We start from the raw sequence: 23,584 nt of genomic DNA, 5'->3' as shown, positions 1-23,584 counted from the left end.
GCACCCTGCCAGAGATGTCATTTAAAATGAAGGGATTGGGGCGCCTGAGTGGCTCAGTCGGTTAAGCGGCCGACTTCAGCTCAGGTCATGATCTCGCGGTCCGTGAGGGCTGTGAGTTCGAGCCCCGCGTCGGGCTCTGTGCTCACAGCTGAGAGCCTGGAGCCTGTTTCAGATTCTGTGTCTCCCTCTCTCTGACCCTCCCCCGTTCATGCTCTGTCTCTCTCTGTCTCTCTCTGTCTCCCTCTGTCTCAAAAATAAATAAATGTTAAAAAAAAAATTTTTTTTTTAAATAAAATGAAGGGATTATAGGAGATTAACCAGGGTAACACGTAAATAGGGAAGAGAATGGAATCCACAACCAACTGCCGGAGCTAGTCAGCATTTAGAGTTCTGGTGAGGAGGAGGGGGCCAGTGGGAAGACTGAAAAGGAGTTGCCAGTGAGTCCAGAGGAAACCCAGGAGTGTGATAGCATTAAAGCCCAGAAAAGAAAGTGTTTCCAGGAGATGGTGTTGAACGCTGCTCAGAGTTCAAGGACAATGTGAAAGAAGAATTGAACACTGGATCTGGCATCGGGTCTTTAGTCAAAGGCAGTCTTGTACTTTGTCATTTGTCACCACACTTCTATAAACACATGTCCATCCATCCTTTCCTTCATACCTCTTTACATTGGAAAGGTTGGCATCTCTTTCCTGCCCATTGCTCAGCCTTCTACCCGTGTTCTAGATCCATACCCTTCCTGCCTTCTCAGGGACCTCAGGGGTATCCTTTCTCTACCATGATTCTTTAGCCTCCTCATCATTTAAACATGCCTTCGCCTCTCACATCTGAAAACCAACCCCTTCCTCAACCCCATGCCTCTTTCCAGCTCTTCTCTTCTTAGCTAGGTCTGTTGAAAAATATGGCCATTTTCACTGTATTTACTCCATTGCACTGGCCAGAAAATATATGGAGAAAAAGTGACTGAACAGCTGACTGGCTGATAGACTAATGGAACGACCTGGCCTGACTGCTGATGAACACCTGGCCGAGTAGATGGAAGCAGGGTGGATTGAAAGAAGGGACGCACTGAACGATTAGATGAGGGGTGGGGGGTAAGTGGGTACTAGATTAATGTACATCATTTGTTTCAGTAAATCAACAAAAACTTGATTTATTCTTTTTGGGAATAAATGACCCTAGTGTCCTTAAGTATTTGGTACATGGAAATCTTGTTGAAAGTGCTTTAAAGGTATAAAGGAGAAAAGTCGATGTTTCTCTGATAGACTCATTTGAAGTCCTCTGGGTTTCAAGGTTAATAATGAGCACAACACATTGCTAATTTCTTTATTCTTTGGATATTTCCACTTCCAAATCATTGTAATGTGTCACTGGGTTCATCTAGGGGAGAATGTCCTTCATGTCCGGGATGCTGATACCCAAGACAAAATACTACAGGCACTGCATCTTCAGTTTGGCAAACAGTACCCTTGGTGAGTATATACCCTTTCTAAAGAAGTGATTTAAAAGGGGGAGCTGTGGGCACTGTTTTTAAGCTGTGATCATTCTTCAGTCATTTTAACAGAGCTTTTGTTATATATCCCTAGGGGTCCCTAGCTGTCAGGGAGACAGGGCTTGGTAATAGAACCCCTATTACTCTACCAGGGGTTCAAATGGAGGATAGCTGTTTTTTATTTGTCTCAGTTAATTAATATAGCACTTCTGCCAGGAAATACTTCCTTAACCTACTTTGACTTTTTATAAATATTAGAAAATAACTGATTTTCTTTAAAAATAGTCTAGTTCAGCATTTTAATTTAGACTGCTCACCTTTCTGTTTCAAATTAATGAGATTTTCCTTTATTTGGATGTTTGAAATGTTTGAATTCTGAAAATAACTTTTTTTCCTCACGAATGTAAAGGTTTAAAAAGCAATAAATAAATAGATTCATTGTCCCAAATTATGTTATATTCTGAAATTGGCTTAACAAAGGTAATTTGTCTTTGATGATAGAGACATTTGTTAATGGTATCCCAGTCTGGAATAGTTGTATTTCAACCAACAGTGGAGTTAGACATTCCGATGATAATATGCTAAAGATATCGGATGTTATTTCAAAATGAAGAAGCACAACTTTATTACCTGAAGTCTTGGTTTCTATTAGTACCGTGTCCTCCATACCATTTCACATGTATGAGAGAAGCATTTAATTTGACTTTTTTGATACTGCAGTTCAAAGATATATGGGGATGGAAATGCTGTTCCAAGGATTTTGAAGTTTCTCAAATCTATTGATCTTCAAGAGCCACTGCAAAAGAAATTCTGCTTTCCTCCTGTGAAGGAGAATATCTCTCAAGATATTGACCATATTCTTGAAACTCTAAGTGCCTTGGCTGTTGATCTCGGTGGGACAAACCTCCGAGTTGCAATAGTCAGCATGAAGGTAAAATAATTCCTAAGTCTTAACTTCATACCTCATATAAATAATTGGTCTTTTCTTTAAAGTATGGTTGGAAGGTAGGACTAGAAACATACATTAGAGTTTATAATCATTTGCCCACAGGATTGACTTTTAGATCCATTACAATGTTTGTCTTGCAATATTTTACAAATTATTGACATTTCAGAGAAATAAAATTCTCCGGGAATCCAAGTTAGTGAGACTTGAATTAACCATGGGAGACACCTTAGGCACCAGAGAGGGCTCTTGCCACCCAGGAGACCTGGAATTCTATATTTGGTAACAGCATGTAGCATGTTGATTATGGTCATTATCCAGAGGAAGACATCGGCAAATGGGGAAGGGAATTGCATCTCCTCTAGAACATGATTTTTAGTTGAGTACAGCATACTTCAGTCCCTTAACCAAAAAATCAGCAGTGTTGACAGAGACTGAGAGAGCATCATAAAAACACTAAATTGTTCATGTTAAAAGATCTCTGATGACTTAAGAATAAACCTACCAGAGGGGCACCTGGGTGGCTCAGTTGGTTGAGCATCTGACTTCGCCTCAGGTCATGATCTGAAGGCTGGTGAATTCTAGCTCTGCGTTGGGTTCTATGCTGCTGACAACTCAGAGCCTGGAGCCTGCTTCAGATTCTGTGTCTCCCTCTCTATCTGTTCCTCCCCTGCTTGTGCTCTGTCTCTCAAAAATGAGTAAAGATTAAAAAAAAAAAAAAAAAAGCCTACCAGAGAAGGTTCTGAAATCTTGTGGATATATAAAGTTTTAGGAGTCCATGAAAAATAGTAAGGTCTTAAAAAATAAAGTTGTTTAGGGGCGCCTGGGTGGCTCAGTCGGTTGAGCGTCTGACTTCGACTCAGGTCATGATCTCGTGGTCCGTGAGTTCGAGCCCCGCGTCGGGCTCTGTGCTGACCGCTCAGAGCCTGGAGCCTGTTTCAGATTCTGTGTCTCCCTCTCTCTCTGACCCTCCCCCGTTCATGCTCTCTCTCTGTCTCAAAAATAAATAAACGTTAAAAAAAATTAAAAAAAGTTGTTTGGATCAAATAGAGCAAAACAAAACCTAATTTTCTCAAAAGAAGTGGTGGTCTCCTTTGTAAATACTCTTTAAAAAGTATTAATAGAATGGGCACCTGGGTGGCTCAGTTGGATAAGTGTCCAACTTCGGCTCAGGTCATGATCTCACATTTGTGAGTTTGAGCCCCCCACTGGGCTGTCTGTGTCAGTGTGGAGCCCACTTCAGATCCTCTGTCCCCCTCTCTCTCTGTCTCTCCCCCGCTTGCATTCACGCATTCTTTTCTCTCTCTGTCTCTCAAAAATAAACATTCAAAAAATATATTAATAGAAGATTTTCTTAACCTGAAGATGATCTATTCTGTATCAGTGGTCAGCACCCTTTGTAGTGGTGAAATTCTAGGGACATCCCTATTAAAATCAAGAAGAAAAGAAATGTTTTCTGCAACATTATTTCACATAATTCTGGGGGAGTCACAAAGGGATAAAGCAAAGAACAAACAGCACAATCTCTCCTTCTCTCCCCCTCCCCTGCTTGTGCTGTCTCTCTCAAGATACATAAATAAAATTTAAAAAGATCAGTAACTTTCTACTTACATGAAATTTTAGGCAGATTATTGAGTTTTCCTCTTGGTGAGTGTTTGTTAGCCTGACTGTCCATTAGCATTACCTGGAAGCTTAAAAAAAAATACAGATGCCCAGGCTATTTGAATCTCTGCAGGTGGGGTCCAGGGCATCACTATTTGTTCACTATTTGTTGAAGGTTGAGAAACACAACTTTAGGTTTACTTTTTAAAAAAATATTTATTTACTTTTGCACATGTGTGTGCACAAGTGGAGGAGGGGCAGAGTAAGAGGGAGACAGTGAATCCCAAGCAGGCTCCTCGCTGTCAGCGCAGAGTCTGACGATGTGGATCTCAAATCAAGTCAGATGCTTAATCAGCTGAGCCACTCAGGCGCCCCACTTTCGGTGTCCTTTTAATGACAATCATTAGTGATTGCTTTAACCCTTGTAAATGAATAAAATCCATTAATAACAAAAGATTGGGAAAGAGCCTATTCAGAACAACAACCAAAATTGTAAGAATCATCTAAACTAACAACTTACGCAATCTATCTATATGAAGAAAAGTATAAAACTTCAACAAATAATGTAAAGGCTTGAAAAGTGTCCTAGATGGGAATGCTGAGTATTTTTAAAATGTCAGCACTTTTCCAAATTGAATTACAAGTTTAATACAATTCTAGTCAACATTTCAGTGGGATTTTTTTAAAGTTTGGCAACATTATTCTGAAATTTACTCAAAATGATGCACAAGTGAGAACAGCAAAGAAAAAACTTAAAAACCATAATTTGGAGACACTCTCCTTGACTGGCTTTAAAACAGATCACAAAGCACAGTAATTTAAACATTTTGGAACCATGCCATTATTGGCTTCACTTATGGGAGGTGATCAGCGCTTACCTCCCTAGGATATATATTTAGGTGCCTCAGTTTTTAAGCAAGGAAGTTTTTTCAGCCTGAAAGAGTAAACTACGACCTTTTTGTGAAGATTGTGATTAGCCAGCACTGACTTTATGTGTAAGAGGGGTACCGTGATTTGCTGTGAGCTGTTGTTGCTTCAGTAGCCATGTGCCAGGATCGTTTCTCAGGAAACTACTTGGACATACCCCACGGCCAGCCCACATCAGAGCAGCTCCCTTCCTGAGCAGTCCTCTGAATCTACAGTACTCTCTATCCTATAGTGAAGTCTGATGTATCGTGAAAAAGGTCAGAAGATTCACAGGCTGCTTCTTAGCTTAGATCAATGAGACAGGGCTTGTTTTTTTCTCTTTTAGGGTGAAATTGTCAAGAAGTATACTCAGTTCAATCCTAAAACCTATGAAGAGAGGATTAATTTAATCCTACAGATGTGTGTTGAAGCTGCAGCAGAAGCTGTAAAACTGAACTGCAGAATTTTGGGAGTAGGTGAGATTGTGAATTACATATTCAAGAAATGTTCGTTTTTTTTTAATATGAAATTTATTGGCAAATTGATTTCCATACAACACTCAGTGCTTATCCCCACAGGTGCCCTCCTCAATGCCCATCGCCCACCCTCCCCTCCCTCCTACCCCCCATCAACCCTGTTTATTCTCAGTTTTTAAGAGTCTCTTACGGTTTGCCTCCTTCCCTCTCTGTAACTTTTTCCCCCCTTCCCCTCCCCCATGGTCTTCTGTTAAGTTTCTCAGGATCCGCATAAGAGTGAAAACATATGGTATCTGTCTTTCTCTGTATGGCTTATTTCACTTAGCATAACACTCTCCAGTTGCATCCACGTTGCTACAAAAGGCCATATTTCATTCTTCCTCATTGCCAAGTAGTATTCCACTATGTATATAAACCACAATTTCTTTATCCGTTCATCAGTTGATGGACATGTAGGCTCTTTCCATGATTTGGCTATTGTTGAAAGTGCTGCTATAAACATTGGGGTACACGTGCCCCTATGCATCAGCACTCCTGTATCCCTTGGGTAAATTCCTAGCAGTGCTACTCCTGGGTCATAGGGTAGGTCTATTTTTAATTTTTTGAGGAACCTCCACACTGTTTTCCAGAGCGGCTGCACCAGTTTGCATTCCCACCAACAGTGCAAGAGGGTTCCCATTTCTCCACATCCTCTCCAGCGTCTATAGTCTCCTGATTTGTTAAGAAATGTTCATTTTGACATATAGAGTTTTCCAAGTTCTGATGCATGACTGACCATCAAGTCACTGCTCTGTGTACAGATGGCTCCAGGGCCTATCTGTGGGCCCCAAGCAGACTTCCTAGAACCCCAGTAATTGTCATGCGTACATTGGTGGGGAGCTACAGATTTTGCTCAGAATTGCCTGACATTTCCTTGAAATCTTTGGTAATGCTTGTCTTAGGAGATCTTGGGTGAATTAATTTGTGTTTGAAACCCAGTAAGTTGGCATACTTTCTAAGGTTGCTTATGAGAATTATTTTCCTTGTGTGTGTGGTGGAGCTCAGGTATTTCCACGGGTGGCCGGGTAAATCCTCGGGAAGGAATTGTGCTGCATTCAACTAAACTGATTCAAGAATGGAACTCTGTGGACCTCAGGACCCCCCTGTCTGACACTTTGCATCTCCCTGTGTGGGTGGACAATGATGGCAATTGTGCTGCCCTGGCGGAAAGGAAATTTGGCCAAGGAAAGGGCCTGGAAAACTTTGTGACACTTATCACAGGTACAGGTAAGAGGAGTAAGAGGTTGTTTGAGGAGCTAGAATGGGTGTTGGGGCATGCCTTCAGCACCAGCAGGCAGCTTGTGAGTCTGCTTTAGTGTTCACTTTCTGCCTGAGTAGAGCCAGGAGGTGAGCCCCACATGAGAGCTTAGGGCCTTCTCAGTCTTTCCTGGGCATATGCCCTGCCCTGGGCATGTGTGTGGACCTCAGATTGCTAGGAACTTGTCAGAGCTGTTCAAAGCTCTTACTCCCCAAAGCTTCTCATTCCCAGCTTTGCCTCCCAGTCTTCTTGGTTAGTATATTATTTGCCTCATCTGTCAGCTGTCGCCCTAGGCAGCAGAGACGAATAAATATATTTTGACTTTAAATGTTTTTGACAAAGGCCACCTGAGTGCCTCCCCAGCTCTAGGGGAGTTCTGAGGTCAGTGACACAAAGGTGAGCTGAGCTGAGCTCTTCGAGTTGGTCCTCCACTAGCCGCCAAGTAGGTCAGAACAAGCAACCACAGGTTTTCGAGAATGAAGTTGGTCCTGCTTCTTCCAGTACTGCCGTCTCTGTGCAGGATGTGGGCTGGTTCAAGGCCACCAAACTGGGGAGTGGGTGGTGGGACCAGAAAATGCCAGAAGGAGCTCTTAAGAATCAGTTGTTTTTTTTTTTTTCTTGAGTAAGCATTCCCTGGTTGTTACAAAACCTGTGGTTAGTTTCCAGAGTTCCAAAAAAAATTGGTTCTGAGAGTTTTTGCCAGTTTATTCATTGCTTTAGTGGAGGGATGGACTTTTGGAGTCGCCTACTTTGCCATTTTTGCTGATGTCCTACTTTTGGAATGAAAAACAGACTGAGCTAGTAAGTGGTTGAGCCACCATTTTTCCCAGATATATGTAACTTCAAAACTTGTGTGCTCTTAAACTCTGAATTATGCTACCTCCTCTTGAAGCTCAGGCCCTTCTTCTCTTAGTTGCAGATACAGTTTTAGCAAGCTTGGATATCATTTCTTAGTTCAGAGCAGGTAATTTGCAAATTAGAAGGGTGGAGTTGAAGAGTAGGTGCCACAGGAAGTAACTGATGGCAAGAGAGCTCTAAAAATAGTCTTCTCAGGCTTTCCTCCTTAATAACTCCTAAACTTGGTAACAAGAGTCATTGACATTCATAATCATTGAATCATAGATTTTTGGACATGGTGGCATTAAGAGGCAAAATCTTAATATTCTCTGTTTAAGGAAGAAAGTGGTGTGTGAAAGGTGGTGTGCGATACATTTGGGAAAGATGGTCTTATCTTGGGTTTCTCCCACAGCAGAGCCCAAGACGAGGACTTAGGTGTGAGAATTTTATGTTGGAGGTGATCCTGAGAAACAGGAGTAAAGGAGTGAGAAGAGTAGAACAGAGTAGATGGAAAACCGTTATCCAAGTTGCCTTGAGGGCATTGGGGGCTGAAATCTACCAGAACCTCCCAAGAAACCTGTGGAATATCATCCAGAATTGTCCATTGAAATCTGTTGGCTCTTACCTTGCTTGGTTGAGGATGCCCTGTGCTCACGTGGACAGTTAGGCTCTAACGTTAGTGTTGGAGATGGCCTTGGTGAGAACAGGCATTGTGAGCTTGAGGTGGTATACTGTCATCACACGGTGAGTCTGAGCCTGCATGGATCTGTTCCCCACAGCTGTGCTTGAAATCACAGTGAGCCACGTAGGTGCGACACAGAGCATCAGAGGATCTGCTAGATAGATTTTCCTCCAAAATGCTTCCAGGTGAAGTGTTAATAGTAAGTTTCCGCTATTTAGGAAAAGGGGCATCATAAAGAATCTCACATTCCAGAGCTTTGCTAAACACATGAGGCATTGCCATATTTCAGCTTTCTGTTTCAGGGGAAGAGCCACCTCACTGATTATTGTCTCTCACTGTAGGAATTGGCGGGGGTATCATCCATCAGCACGAATTGATCCATGGAAGCTCCTTCTGTGCTGCAGAACTTGGCCACCTTGTTGTGTCTCTGGATGGGCCTGATTGTTCCTGTGGAAGTCATGGGTGTATTGAAGCATATGCCTCTGGAATGGCCTTGCAGAGGGAAGCAAAAAAGCTACATGATGGTTGGTTTCTTTCTCCTGAGGGATTAAATAGCTAAACTGTAGACAAGCATTTCAAAGTACATATTCCAAAAAGAGCTGAACACTGAAGCCAGAACTTCTACCCTTCTCACTTCCTGGAGGAAAGGTGGGGTTCCTCATACTAAAACTCCCAGGTACCCTTAGTCTTGACCCATATTAACACTTTCCTCTCCAATGCTGGGGGTGGACAAGGGTCTTGAGTTCCAGGAGAGCAGGGAGGATTTTTTTAATTTTTGTTTCCTCGGCCTCTAGCACAGGGTGGGTGCTTAATACACATTTTTAAAACTTTCTTTTTTTAATGTTTGTTTATTTTTGGGACAGAAACAGAGTGTGAGCAGGGAAGGGGCAAAGAGAGAGACACAGGATCTGAAGCAGACTCCAGGGTCTGAGCTTTCAGCACAGAGCCTGATGTGGGGCTCAAACTTGTGAACCATGAGATCGTGACCTGAGCCAAAGTTGGACGTTTGACCGACTGAGCCGCCCAGGTGCCCCCTTAATACACATTAAAAAAAATTTTTTTTAACATGTATTTATTTTTGAGAGAGGCAGAGCATGAGCCGGGGTGGGGGGGGGGGGGGGGAGAGGGAGAGAGAGAAACAGAGACAGAGAGAGATACAGGATCTGAAGAAGGCTCCAGGCTCTGAGCTGTTTGTTAGCACAGAGCCTAGCACGGGGCTCGAACCCACAAACTCCAAGACCATGACCTGAGCCGAAGTCAGGTGCTCAACCAACTGAGCCACCCAGGCGCCCCCCATCCCCCAACTTAATACACATTTTAATGAAGAAGTAAATGGATTAACATACTACAGTTGTGAAGTCTGAGAAGTCTATTTGAGTTAAAGCTATTTCTGGACATGTTAATAAAAGGATGGTTTCTAGCCTAAGAAAAAGGAGTCATTTAATATCATTATAATATAGTGTCAAGTGCACTGCGAATGATGGCCAAGGAATGTAGACGTATAGAAGGACACCAGCGTTCTCTCCCTGCCCTCTTCATATGGGGAAGGGAGTGTTAGGGTGCTGCCTGGAGGTTGAGAGAGGGTAAGTAGAATTAGCAGGGCAAGTTGGGATGAGCCAGGGATGCTTCCAAGCCTGGGAAACAGAAACAGTGGTGTGGGTACATAAAGGGCAAGGTAGGGTAGAGTGTAGCAAGAGGGAGGCCAGGACCAGCAGCTAATGAAGCCATTGAGAACTTTTAGGGGAAAAGCATGGTCAGATCTGAATTTTAGACTCTTCACTACACTGTAACTTTCTGTTTTCTGTGAGAAAAATAGTAGTTGAATGGAGTGGCTTTATTTTTCAAAATTTTATTTAAATTCTAGTTAACATACAGTATAATATTGGTTTTAGGAGTAGAATTTAGTGTCTTTTTTCCATTGGATATTCTTTTCTGCTTTGTTGAAGATTAGTTGACCCTATAGTTGTGGGTCCATTTCTGGGTTTTCTATTCTGTTTTCATGCCAGTACCATACTGTCTGGATGACTACAGCTTTGTAATATAGCTTGAAATCCAGAATCGTGATGCCTCCAGTTTTGTTTTTTTCAGGATTGATTTGGCTATTAGGGATGATTCCGTAGAAATTTTAGGATTATTTGTTCTAGCTCTGTGAAAAATCCTGGTGGTATTTTAATGGAGATTGTGTTAAATGTGTAGATTGCTTTGGGTAATATAGACATTTTAACAATGTTTTTTCTTCCAATCCATGAGCAAGGAATGCTTTTCCATTTCTTTGTGTCCTCTTCAATTTCTTTCATAAGTGTTCTGTAGTTTTCAAGAGTACAGATCTTTTACCTCTTTGGTTAGGTTTATTCCTAGGTATCTTATGGGTTTTGGTGCAATTGCAAATGGGATCGATTCTTTGATTTCTTTTTCTGCTGCTTCATTTTTGGTGTATAGAAATACAACCAATTTCTGTATGTTGATTTTATATCCTGCAACTTTGCTCAGTTCATGTGTTAGTTCTAGCAATTTTTTGCTGGAGTCTTTTGGGTTTTCTACATAGAGTATCATGTCGTCTGCAGATAGTGAAAGGTAGACTTCTTCCTTGCTGATTTGGATGCGTTTTATTCCTTTTTGTTGTCTGATTGCTGAGGTTAAGACTTCCGGTACTATGTTAAATAGTAATGGTGAGAGTGGACATCCTTGTCTTGTTCCTCAAGGAGAAAGGCTCTCAGTTTTTCCCCATTGAGAATGGTTAATTAGCTGTGGGTCTTTCATATGTAGCTTTTATGATGTTGAGGTATGTTCCATCAATGCCTACTTTGTTGAGGGTTTTTATCAAGAGTGAATGCTGTATTTTGTCATCTATTGAGAGGATCATATGGTTCTTATCCTTTCTTTTATCAATGTGGTGTATCACGTTGATTGATTTGCACATATTGAACCAGCTCTGCAGCCCAGGAATAAAAAATCCCATTTAATTGTGGTAAATAATTCTTTTAATGTAGTGTTGGATTCAATTTGCTAGTATTTTGTTGAGAATTTTTGCATCCATGTTCATTAGGGATATTGGCCTGTAATTCTTTTTATTGGGGTCATTGTCTGGTTTTGGAATCAAGGTAATGCTGGCCTTGTAGAATTAGTTTGGAAGTTTTCCTTCCATTTCTGATTTTTGGAATAGTTTGAGAAGAATAGGTATTACTACTTTTTTTTTTTTTTAAGTTTGTTTATTTATTTCTGAGACAACGTGCATGCACAAGCTGGGGAGGAGCAGAGAGAGGGGGAGAGAGAATCCCAATCCATGATGATAGCATGGAGCCTGACAGAGGGCTCAATCCCACAAACCGTGAGATCATGACCTGAGCCAAAATCAAGAGTCAGACGCTTAACCTACTGAGCCACCCAGGCACCCTGGTATTAACTCTTCTTTCAAGGTACGGTAGAATTCCCCTGGGAAGCCATCTGGCCCTGGACTTTTGTTTGTTGGGAGTTTTTTGATTACAGTTTCAATTTCTTTGCTAATTATGAGTCTGTTTAAATTTTCTATTTCTTCCTGTTTCAGTTTTGGTAGTTTGCGTGTTTCTAGGAATTTGTCCATCTTTATGATTGCCCAGTTTGTTGGCATATAATTTTTCATAATATTCTCTTATAATTGTATTTCTGAGGTGTTGGTAGTGATCTCTCCCCTTTCATTTGTGATTTTATTTATTTGGGTCCTTTCTTTTTTCTTTTTGACAAGTCTGGTTAGGAGGTTATCAATTTTATTCTTTCAAAGAACCAGCTCTTAGTTTTGTTGCTCTTTTCTTTTTTGTTGTCGTTGTTTGTTTCTATATCATTTATTTCTGCTCTGTCTTTATTATTTACCTTGTTCTGCTGGCTTTAGGCTTTCTTTATTTTCCCATTTCTAGCTCCCTTATGTGTAACGTTAGGTTGTGTATTTGAGACCTTTCTTGATTCTTGAGGTAGGCCTGTATTGCAAGATACTTCCCTCTTAAGACTGCCTTTGCTGCATCTCAAAGGTTTTGGACTGCCGTGTATTCATTTTCATTTGCTTCCATGTACTTTTTTATTTCTTCTTTAATTTCCTCATTAACCCATTCATTCTTTAGTGTGATGTTATTTAACCTCCATGTATTTGTGGTCTTTTCAAATTTTTTCTTGTGGTTGACTTCAAGTTTCATAGCGTTGTGGTCTCAAAATATGCATGGTTGATCTCAGTCTTTTAAGGGCTGATTTGTGACCCAGTATATGATCTATTCTGGAGAATATTCCGTGTGTACTCTAAAAGAATGTGTATTCTGCTGCTTTAGGATCAAATGTTCTGAATATATGTGTTAAGTCCATCTGGTTCAGTGTGTCATTCAAAGCCATTGTTTCCTTGTTGATTTTCTGCTTAATCTGTAAATTGGTATAAGTGGGGTGTTAAAACTCCCTACTAGTATTGTATTTCATCAGTGAGTTTCTTTATGTCTGTTAGTAATTGATTTGGGTGTCCCAGGTTGGCATAAATATTTACAATTAGAACTTGATGGGTAGACTCCTTAATTATGATATAATGCCCTTCATTTCTTTTTACGGTCTTTGGTTTAAAATCTAGTTTGTCTGATAGAAGTATGGCTATTCCAGCTTTCTTTTAGTATCCATTATCATGATAGATGGTCTCCATCACCTCACTTTGAATCTGCTGATGTCTTTAGGTCTAAAATGAGTCTCCTATAGACAGGTTATAGATGGATCTTGTTTTTGTTTTTTGTATCCATTCTGATACCCTGTATCTTTTGATTGGAGCATTTAGTCCATTTACAGTCAGGGTGATTATTGAAAGAAAGATAGGAGTTTACTGCCATTATGTTACCTGTAAAGTTGGTGTTTCTGATGATGTTCTCTGTTCCTTTCCAGTCTTCATTGCTTTTGGTCTTTTTTTTTTTTTTTTCCCCCAGAGTCCCTCTTAATATTTCTTGAAGGAATGGCTTAGTGGTCACAAATTCATTCAGTTTTGGGGAAACTCTTTATCTCTCCTTCTATTCTGAATGACAGCTTTGATGGATAAGGTATTCTTGGCTACATATTTTTCCCATTCAGCATGTTGAATATATCCTGCTATTGCCTTCTGGCTTGGCAAGTTTCTCTGGGCAGATTTGCTGCGAACCTGATCTGTCTTCCTTTGTAGGTTAAGGACTTTTTCCCCTTGCTGCTTTCAGGACTCTTTCCTTGTCTGTGTATTTGGTGAATTTGACTATGATATGCCTTGGTGATGACCAGCTTTTGTTGAATGTAATGAGACTTCTCTGTGCTTCTTGGATTTTGATGTCTGCATGCTTCCCCAGATTAGGGAAGTTTTCAGCTATAATTTGCTCACCTAAACATTCTGCTCCTTTCTCTCTCTTCATTTTCTGGGACTCCTATGATAAGAATGTTATTCCGTTTTAATAAGTTGCTGAGTTTCCTAAGTCTACCTTCATGATCCATTATCTTTGCTTCCCTCTTCTTTTCAGCTTCATTATTTTCGATAATTTTAACTTCTGTATCACTGATTCGTTTCTCAGATTCATCCTTTCTCACTGTTGTGACATCCATTCAGGTTTGCAGTTTGGTTATAGCATTTTTAATTTAAGCCTGACTGGGTTTTAGCTTTTATCTCTGCAGTAAGGGATTCTCTACAGTCTTCTAAGCATTTGTCAAGCCCAGCTAGAATCCTTATAATTGTTGTTTTAAATTCTAGTTCAGACATATTACTTATATCTGTATTGATTAATTCCCTGGCTGTCATTTCTTCCTGTTCTTTCTTTTGGGGTGAATTCATCCATCTTGTCATTTTGGAGGGGAAAAAATAATAATAAAATGGAATTTAAAAAATAATAAAGGAAGCTAGATCCTTGATGTATAGCTTTAAGCTTTGTAGAAGAAAAAAGATGAAAAGGTAAAAAAAAAAAAATTTTTTTTTAATTAAAAAAAATAAAATACAATAAAAAATAAAAAATTTGCTTTCTGTATCCCAGGAAAAAAAACAAACACAAAAACAAATATAGAAACGAAGCAAAGAAACAAAACCCAAGGGAAGCTAGATCCTGTTTCCCCTAGAGCTGAAGCTTTGCAGCATTCTATGATCTGTAGACCTAGTGCATGGAAGCGGTTTGTGTTGGTCTTCTGGTGGAGGGGCCTACTACTTTGATTCTCAGGCTAACTTGCTCTACCAGAGATGTGCCTGGAGGGTGCAAGGGGGCGGGCTTGGTGTATTGGCTCTGTTCTCCACTTGGTGGCTCCATTCTCTACTTGGTGGTGCTGTTTAGCTCACTGAGGTTGATCAGTGCTGATGGGCTAGGGGTGAAATGGCTTCACCCCACTCTGTAGTCTCCCGAGAGGGAAGTTTGTGCCCCACAGATGTGCAGTCAGTCATCCTCCTGTGTCCCCAGATTCTGTCAGCTCCCCACCTTCATTCACCCTGTGTCTGCGCTGTCCACCTGCCATATGGTGCCACCCTCCTGGGTTTTATCTCAGACACAGCTGTGTTTCAAAACCCCACACTTCAGAGACCCCTGTGTCTTGGGACCTGCATTGAATCCTGTGGGACAGCATTTTGCTGCACTGTGGCTGGTGCCAGCTTGTCCTAAGCAACAGTTGCGCGACTGTGCAGCAGCAGTGGCTTAGAGTTTATGGTAAATTGCAACACGCAGCCAGCATCTTTGTTTCTGTACTGGTGAATGGGGCAGCTCAGTGGTACCCACCAGGGCTTTTGCCTGCTTGAGAGGCCATGTCGCCTCTACCAAATGCACTCCAGGGGATCCTCAGACCACACTGCCCGCTCCGGGGCTCTGCCCTGCTTCCTCGAGGGAACTGACCTCCAAAACTTCAGACTCTGCACTCCACCTTCTCCTTTTTCCCCATCATTGGTTTTGGGGAACAGTTTTTTTTTGTGTAGTCCCCTGCATGTATTTTCACTCTTTTATTTTTTTTCTTCATTCTTATCTCCCCTCCCCCTGATCAGGGATCCCTCCCCTTCACAGTGTCAGCCATTCTTTTCTTCCAACGACTCAACCTTCCACAGTTCCTACCTTGCATGGGTTGTTTTTTCTGTTCGTAGACAGGCAGTTTTGTCTTCTAAGACTTCCGGTCAATTTCTTAGGTGTTCAGAATGATTTGATATTTATCTAGCAGTTTGGGGGAGGAGGCAAGCTTGGAGTCACCTTACTCCTCTGCCATCTTGCCTTAATCCCTCCAAATGGAGTGGCTTTAAATAGTACAATTCTAGAGTGACTTCCCGTTTTCTAGTCGGACAGCTGGGGGTTGAGAATATGAAAGGAGGAGCAAGTTGTGGCAGAAGATGATGGTTGGGTGCTTATGGGACATAGGGTGGAGATGTGTAGGCAGAGCCTGGCTACAGGAGTCTGGTGCTCGGGAGAGAGGACTAGAGGTGGGGATTTGGGAATCATCAGTGCTGAGGTGGCAGTTAAACCTTTGAATTGAATGAGATTGGAGTGAGGCAAGAGTTAGAGGTGGAACCTTGCAAAAACAGTGTTTAATGGGCAGAAAGGAAAATCAGGAATGGGTAAAGTCACAGAAGCCAAAAGGGAGAGTGCTTCAGGGAGGGAATAGTTGGGAATGTCAAGTGCTGCTTTTGAGAGAGAAAATCAGAAAAAGGTATTGATTTTGGCCATGAGGACGCTATTTGAAGCCCTGAAAACTATTTTTCAACCTCATTTTTTACATTCAGCCCCCCTTAGGAGCCTGTTCAGACTTTTCTTAGTCCTCCCCCCCCCCATGATACTTTAATACCATATATCTGTTGATCTGTTTGTATTTATGTACTATTTGTATAAGAAGAATAAGCTTATAAACTCCCCCCCCCCCCCCCCCCCAAGAACCAGTTTTGGTCCCCATCAGGGCAAATGCCTGTCTTAGGAAAGAGCACATTCAAATCACAGGAGCAGAAACTTGACTACGCTGAGAGGGAAGAAGTGCTTTGAGGACATGGAAATTGTGAGCACCTGCCAGTGGAAAGCAGACAGTAGGAATGGAAGCAAGGGTTGAGAATGTGGGAGGGAAAGGGCAGTTGAGTCCCTACTATAAAGCTCCTGGCAAGGGGTAGGAGATGAGCTGCAAGGCCTCGACAGAGGGCCCAAGAGAGGGGAAGGATGAGTGAAGTTGTGCAAACACAGTCGTGTTTATAGGTGGGGGCAGAAAAGTGAGGGGACTGCTGCCTGTTGGTGTCCTTTAGCAGAGAGGCCAGCAGGACGGAAATCCTATGGTAGGAGGTGGGGTATAAGGTGTGAGGTGGTGGAAACTGAAAAGAGCCACGGGGGGGGGAACGGGAGAGCGCTGGCAGGGGCAGCTGTGAGAAGATCCTTGGATGGGGTCTAGGCGGCAGCCTGCATGGCTGGGATTTTCTCTCATCAGCACACAAGTATGACAGCAGACGAGGAGGCAGATTGACCTGGGTTGATGACGGGCAGGGTGAGGGGCAGAAAAGACCAGGACTATAGATAATAGACATGTTTAGTGAGCATTGACTCTGGCCAGCACTTAACTAAGTACTTGATATCTGTTACCTCATTCAGTTCCTCACATAATCCTGCCAGGGTACATGGTGTTACCCGTTTTATAGAGAAAAGAAGGGTCTGCAGGTGGCGTGACGTGGACAGGGTTGTGCAGCTGGTAGTGGCCGAGCGCCAGCAACTGAGAACCCCTGTCAGCGTCAGTTCTTCAGGCCCTGCCGTGGAACGTGGGGCACTCGGAGTAATGTGACCTGCATCTGGGGTGGATAAAGGAAGGAGATAAATACAGAGGAGTCTGATAATTTGGGGGAAAAAAACACGTTAAGGATTCAGTTTCACGTGGAGGTGAGAAGTAAAGAAACTAGAGAGCCGGATAGGAGGCTGTGGTTGGAGTTGAGGATTTTCCAGGTGGGGAAGTTCTGGATGATCGCTAACCAAGACGGCAAGAGGACAGCGGCCTCTGGAAAATGTATGTGGACATTTGTGCGTGATAAAAAGCTTTGCAAATGTGAAAAGAAACCTGCTGCAGGACTGCCACAGCCCAGTGATGACTGCTGCCTCTTGCCTCTTCTCTAACAGAAGACCTGCTCTTGGTGGAAGGGATGTCAGTGCCAAAAGACGAGGCCGTGAGTGCAGTCCATCTCATCCAAGCCGCAAAACTTGGCAACGTGAAGGCCCAGAGCATCTTGAGAACAGGTGAGCATGTGGCTCTGGGCAGCTGTGCCCTAGAGGGCCCCTCAGACCGCCCAGGGCTCCGACACGTACCCAGCCCCCCTCGGGACCAATGCTCTGGAATGTGTGTTCAGGGCCGTTTTTCCCTGCTTTCTGAGAGTGAAAAAAAGGAAATGGCATTCAAGGTATTTGGCAGCATTGCTTTATTAAACAGGTTTTTTGTTTTGTTTTAAAACCATGAATAAACTACTTGTTCATTTTATAGGAGATCTAGAGAAATACAGGAGAGTAGGAAAAAGTATCCCTTTGGGGAGCCTGGGTGGCTCAGTTGGTCGAGCGTCCGACTTCAGCTCAGGTCACGATCTCACTGTTTGTGAGTTCAAGCCCCACGTCCGGCTCTGTGCTGACAGCTCAGAGCCTGGAGCCTGTGTCAGATTCTGTGTCTCCCTCTCTCTCTGCCCCACCCCCACTCTCTCACATGCGCTCTTTCTCTCTCATTCAAAAATAAACATTAAAAAAAATTGAAAAAGTATCCCTTCAAGTTTTACTCTTCAGAGATAGTCAACTATTAGCATTCCCTTCCAATCTTTTCCAGTTTTTTTTTTTTTTAAACATAGTTGAGAGCATATGGTGTAGTATTACCATATCTAGCTTTTTTTAAATTTCGAAGCATAACGACATTTTCTCATATTAAGAATAAATCATGAGGGCGCCTGGGTGGCTCAGTTGGTTAAGCATCCGACTCTTGATTTGGCTCAGGTCATGATCTCACAGTTTGTGAGTTTGAGCCTGCATTGGCAGTGAGGAGTCTGCTTTGGATATTCTCTCTCTCTCTCTCTCTCTCTCTCTCTCTCTCTCTCTCTCTCTCTCTCTGCCCCTCCTCCACTCAAGCGTACGCTTCCCCTCTCAAAATCAATAGGAGCGGGTGGCTCAGTCAGTTAAATGGCCAACTTCACCTTAAGTCATGATCTCATGGTTCATGAGTTTGAGCCCCACATCAGGCTCTCTGCTGTCAGCACAAGCCTGCTTTGGATTCTTTGTACCCCTCTCTCTCTGCCTCCCATCTCAAAAATAAACATTAAAAAATAATTAATAAACCTAAAAAAAAGAATAAGTCACAAACAGCTTTAAAAGTACCACTTTCTCTTACGTAGTATGAATGTAGTGAGTATTCTGGGCTGCTGACTCTTTCCACTGTCCTCTGGTGTTTTTGATTTGGCTCTCTCCTTGAGACTTATTTTCATTTTTGTTTTCTTGTAGCTGGAACGGCTTTGGGTCTTGGGGTTGTGAACATCCTCCACACCATAAATCCTTCCCTTGTGATCCTCTCTGGAGTCCTAGCCAGTCATTACATCCACATCGTCAAAGATGTCATCCGCCAGCAAGCCTTGTCCTCGGTTCAGGATGTGGACGTGGTAGTTTCGGATTTGGTGGATCCCGCCCTGCTCGGTGCCGCCAGCATGGTTTTGGACTACACAACTCGCAGGATCTGCTAGGCCTCCCGGGAGGGGACATGGACCAAGACTCAGAACTTCTTCGTGGAATCAGGTTGTCTTTTAGATGAGCGTTTCTTACAAAGCAAATTTGGTATTTAGCAGGTGACTTCAGCAGTTAAGTTTTTGCTTTTAGTCTCCTCTTCCAAAGTCACTTTTCCCAACCCGTTTTGGTAGATGCTGCTCTTTCTGGGGTCATTTTAGCTCAAACCCTGTAAGTACCAGTCACAATTTTCTGTGCCAAAGGAGCTGTGATAGTAGACAAGGAAGCCTTAGGACTCTGCTCACCAGACGTACCACTTAGACCTGCAGGCCTTGCTTGAGATGGAACCTTGATAACTGGAGTTTGGATTATTAATCCTTCCTACTCTGACCTTAAACTCAAATTGCAGAAAGGGATCCAGTCAGGAAACAGAAGGAAATCTCACCGTGAATGGCTAAAGTAAACTTTTTTAAAAACAGCTTTACTGAGATATTTTTAAAAGTGTACAATTCGGTAAGCTTTGACATATGTATATACCTGTGAAACCATCACCACAATCAAGACATTGGACATACCTGTCACCTCCAAATGTCATTTGCTTAAAGATGTTATTTGCTACTACTCTTGGAGAGTCTTGAGCAACTTTAGGGATCTGAATTACAGTGGCTTTAAGTGACCTTGTCCTTATCTTCTTAAGGACAGCTGAGAAGCCACTAGGACTTAACAGCCTCTGAAAGGAGATTAACCATCCCCAAAAGATCTTCGCTATGGACAAACACCTCTCCCTTCAATAACTTTTCATGCTAATGTTGAGTATGACCCTGGAGTATCTCCTAAGGCAGCGTTTGTGGAGCCCGTATCTGTGAATCTGGATTCTGGCGAAATATGATTTTGTGCTTTCATTGGTGTCTAGATACAAAGGCTAGGGTTCTTGCTATCAATTTCAACCTGGAAGAAATACGAATACCCACCATTTATTAAGTGCCTACTGTGTGCCAGGTTCTGAACTAGGTGCTCCATATACGTTATTCTAAATTCTCACAACCTGGGAGGTAGGTGTTTTAATTTCCATTTTATACAACCGCAAATTAAGTCTTGGCGCGTTTAAGTGATGGCACCTAAAGCTGTGTGGCTAGTGACTCTCAGAAACAGGATTTGCTCCCAGGTCCATCTGTGCTTTTCTGCTAAGCCACACAACCCCTCAAATAAAAACCTTGCAGAAGGTACCTATATCCTAATTTAGTTCAGACTAACAACAGCTTTAATAAGACTGTCTCATTAGCAGATGACTCAATTTGTCTTTGATGCTGTCCCTCAGTGATAAATTTAATCAAATATTCTTCTCTGCTGTGGACATTTTGCCAATACAGTATTTTGTCTAGTGACAGGTTTTTATGGGTACTTTCAGATGATCTAAGAAAGCATATGCATGTTTTTCAGATTCTTATTTTAGGACAACCAGAAAGTTTCTATTGTTTCAGTGTTAGCATACAAAATAAAGTGTGAAAGAATCAATATTGCATTTGAACTACTTCCTTCCTGGTGGGTTAATGTGAATAGATAGGTTGGCTGATTCCAGGAACTCCACCGGCCCTGAAATAATCTCCAGGTCCTGGTTATTGTTGAAAAATTCCACCGTGATTCCTAGGAAGGAAGCTAGTTCTGCTTGGCGTCAGCGTCTGGGGTGAGGTGGTGTCCTGTGAAGGGACACCAGTTGTTCCTGGGCGACATCTGTAACTGCTCTGGACACCAGACGGTTGCATTGCTACCAGGCTTCATACCAAATATTTGGAAGGATGGTTCTAAATCTAAAACCAAATCTTAGTTTTTATTGAATTCACAGAAAGGATAATTAATATATTCCAACATAATTATTACTGACAGTTAAATCACATATTTATTTTAGTGTAAATATTTGTATGTTACTGTTCTGAGCCAAATTCTAAAAAAAAAATAAATATATTTCTTTGTGGAAATCCTAACATTTTTGCATTTTGTTTTCTTAATTAACTGTCTAGCTAAAATCCCTTCCCAGAAGAAATTTAGGTTGTTGCACTGCTTACTTTTTGAAGGTCATGTAACTTCTTAAGGCATCTAATACAGATTTCTTAACCAAATAATAAATCTTTGATACTACGGAGTACTGCTATATAATATTTTTATATATTGCAGATGATCACCACAGTAAGTCTAGTTAACAGCCATCACCATACCTACAGGACTTTTTTTTCTTGTAATGAGAACTTTTAAGATCGACTCTCGTAGCAACTTTCAAATATATGGTATTTGAGGTACAGGCGTACCTCATTTTACTGCGCTTCACAGATAATGTGGTTTTTCTTTTTTGTTTTTTTTGTTGTTTTTTGTTTTTGTTTTTGTTTTTTTTTTTTTTACAAATTGAAGGTTTGTGGCAACCCTGTGTCACACAAATCTGTTGGCACCAGTTTCCCAACAGCATCTGCTCACTTTGTGTCTCTGTCACTAGTTGGTAATGATCGCAGTATTTCAAACTTTTTCATTATTATATTTGTTGTGGTGATCTGTGATGTTACTGTTGTGTTTGGGGGCACCATAAGCTGCACCCATATGAGATGGTGAACTTAAACCAAGAAATATGTGTGTTCTTTTTTTAATTTTTTTTTTTTTTTTGTGTGTTAACGTTTATTTATTTTTGAGACAGAGAGAGACAGAGCATGAACGGGGGAGGGTCAGAGAGAGGGAGACACAGAATCCGAAACAGGCTCCAGGTTCTGAGCTGTCAGCACAGAGCCCGACGCGGGGCTTGAACTCACGGACCGTGAGATCATGACCTGAGCTGAAGTCGGCGGCTTAACCGACTGAGCCACCCAGGTGCCCCGAAATATGTGTGTTCTGACTGCTCCACGGACTCGCCGTTCCTCCATCTGTCTCCCTCCTCACACCTCCCTATTCCCCGAGACACAATATTGAAATTAGGCCAGTTAATAACCCTACAATGCCTTCTGTGTATTCAAACAAAAGGAAACGTTACACATCTCTCACTTTAACTCAAAGGCTAGAAATGAGTGAGAAGGGCAGGCCAAAAGCCGAGACAGGCCGCAGCTATGCTTCTCACGCCAGATAGCCAAGTTGTAAATGCAAAGGAAAAGTTCCTGAAGGAAATGAAAAGTTCACTTGCTACTCCAATGAGCACACATATGATAACAAGGCGAAACAGCCTTATAATTGGTATGGAGAAAGCTTCAGTGGTCTGGATAGAAGATCAAGCCAGCCACATTTCCTTAAGCCAAAGCCTAATCCACAGCAAGGTCCTAACTCTCTTTAATTCTGTGAAGGCTGAGAGAGGTGAGGAAACTACAGTAGAAAAGTTGGAAGCTAGCAGAGGTTGCTTCATGAGGTTCAAGGAAAGAGGCCATCTCCATGACATAAAGTTGCAAGGTGAAGCAGCAAGTGCTGATGTAGAGGCTGCAGCAAGTTATCCAGAAGAGCCAGCTGAGATCATTAACGGAGGCGGCTACATGAGACAACAGATTTTCAATGTAGACAAAACAGCCATATATTGGAAGAAGATGTCTTCTAGGACTTTCATAGCTAGAGAGGAGAAGTCAGTTCCTGACTTCAAACGATAGGTTGACTCTCATTAGGGGCTAAGGCAGCTGGTGACTTTAAGTTGGAACCAGTCAGTGTTCATTCATATAGCATTCCAAAAATCCTAGGGCATTTAAGAATTATGCTAAATCTACTCTGTGCTCTGTAAATGGAACAAAGCCTGGATGACGGCACATCTGTTTACAACATGGTTTGCTGAGTATTTTAAGCCCACTGTTGAGGCCTACTGCTCAGAAAAAAAAGATTCCTTTCAAAATACCACTGCTCGTTGACAAGGCACCTGGTCACCAAAGAGTTCTGATAGAGAGGTACAATGACATTAATGTTATTTTCAAGCCTGCTAACAAAACATCCACTCTGCAGCCCATGGGTCGAGAAGTCATTTCAACTTTCAAGTCTTACTGTTTAAGAAATACCTTTCATCAGGCTCTAGTGCCATATATAGTGATTCCTTTGATGGATCTGGGCAAAGTTAATTGAAAATCTTCTGGAAAGGATTCACCACGTCTGGTGCCATTAAGAACACTCATGATTTATGGGAAGAGTCAAAATATCAACATTAACAGGAGTTTGGAAGAAGCTGATTTCAACCCTAATGGATGACTTTGAGGGGTTCAAGACTACAGTGGAGGAAGTGAGTGCAGATGTGGTGGAAATAGCAAGGGAACTAGAATTAGAAGTGGAGCCTGAAGATGTGACTGAATTGCTATTACTGTCATGATAAGATTTTAATGGATGAGGAGTTGCTCCTTATGGATGAGCAAAGAAAGTGGTTTCTTGAGATGGAATCTACTCCTGGTGGAGATGCTGTGAAGACTTGAAATGACAGCGAAGGATTTAGAAATTACATAAACTTAGTTGATAAAGCAGTGTGGGGTTTGAGAATTGACTCCAATTTCAAAAGAAGTTCTGTGGGCGAATATCAAATGGCATTTAAATGCTACAGAGAAATTGTGAAAAGAAGAGTCAATCAATGTGGCAAATTCATCGTCTTATTTTAAGAACTTGCCACAGCCACATCAACCTTCACCCACCACCCTGATCAGTCAGGAGCCACCAACATTGAGGCAGGACCCTCCACCAGGAAAAAGATTACAACTCACTGAAAGCTAAGATGATGGTTAGCATTTTTTAGCAAT

General features: G+C 42.0%; 1 protein-coding gene across 11 annotated transcripts in view; it reads left to right on the top strand.

Annotated features, from left to right (window-relative positions):
• Positions 1 to 20,839, top strand: part of GNE (glucosamine (UDP-N-acetyl)-2-epimerase/N-acetylmannosamine kinase) — a 70,934-nt gene extending 50,095 nt beyond the window's left edge. For 9 of the 11 annotated variants that reach the window (XM_042914288.1, XM_042914284.1, XM_042914278.1 and 6 more), the window contains 7 exons: positions 1,382 to 1,469; positions 2,210 to 2,420; positions 5,290 to 5,419; positions 6,464 to 6,685; positions 8,577 to 8,759; positions 17,289 to 17,405; positions 18,642 to 20,839. In XM_042914288.1, coding sequence (XP_042770222.1) covers positions 1,382 to 1,469; positions 2,210 to 2,420; positions 5,290 to 5,419; positions 6,464 to 6,685; positions 8,577 to 8,759; positions 17,289 to 17,405; positions 18,642 to 18,877 — 1,187 coding nt within the window. In that variant the 3' untranslated portion in view covers positions 18,878 to 20,839. The remainder of the gene's footprint in view (positions 1 to 1,381; positions 1,470 to 2,209; positions 2,421 to 5,289; positions 5,420 to 6,463; positions 6,686 to 8,576; positions 8,760 to 17,288; positions 17,406 to 18,641) is intronic. The other 2 variants (XM_042914281.1, XM_042914287.1) reach the window with 2 other exon arrangements.
• Positions 20,840 to 23,584: the final 2,745 nt, after the last annotated feature.

Source organism: Panthera leo, chromosome D4 (genome assembly GCF_018350215.1).
Source record: "Panthera leo isolate Ple1 chromosome D4, P.leo_Ple1_pat1.1, whole genome shotgun sequence".
NCBI lineage: Eukaryota > Metazoa > Chordata > Mammalia > Carnivora > Felidae > Panthera > Panthera leo.
The sequence above is the reverse complement of the archived record's forward strand: the minus strand, read 5'-3'. Positions and strand labels throughout refer to the sequence as shown.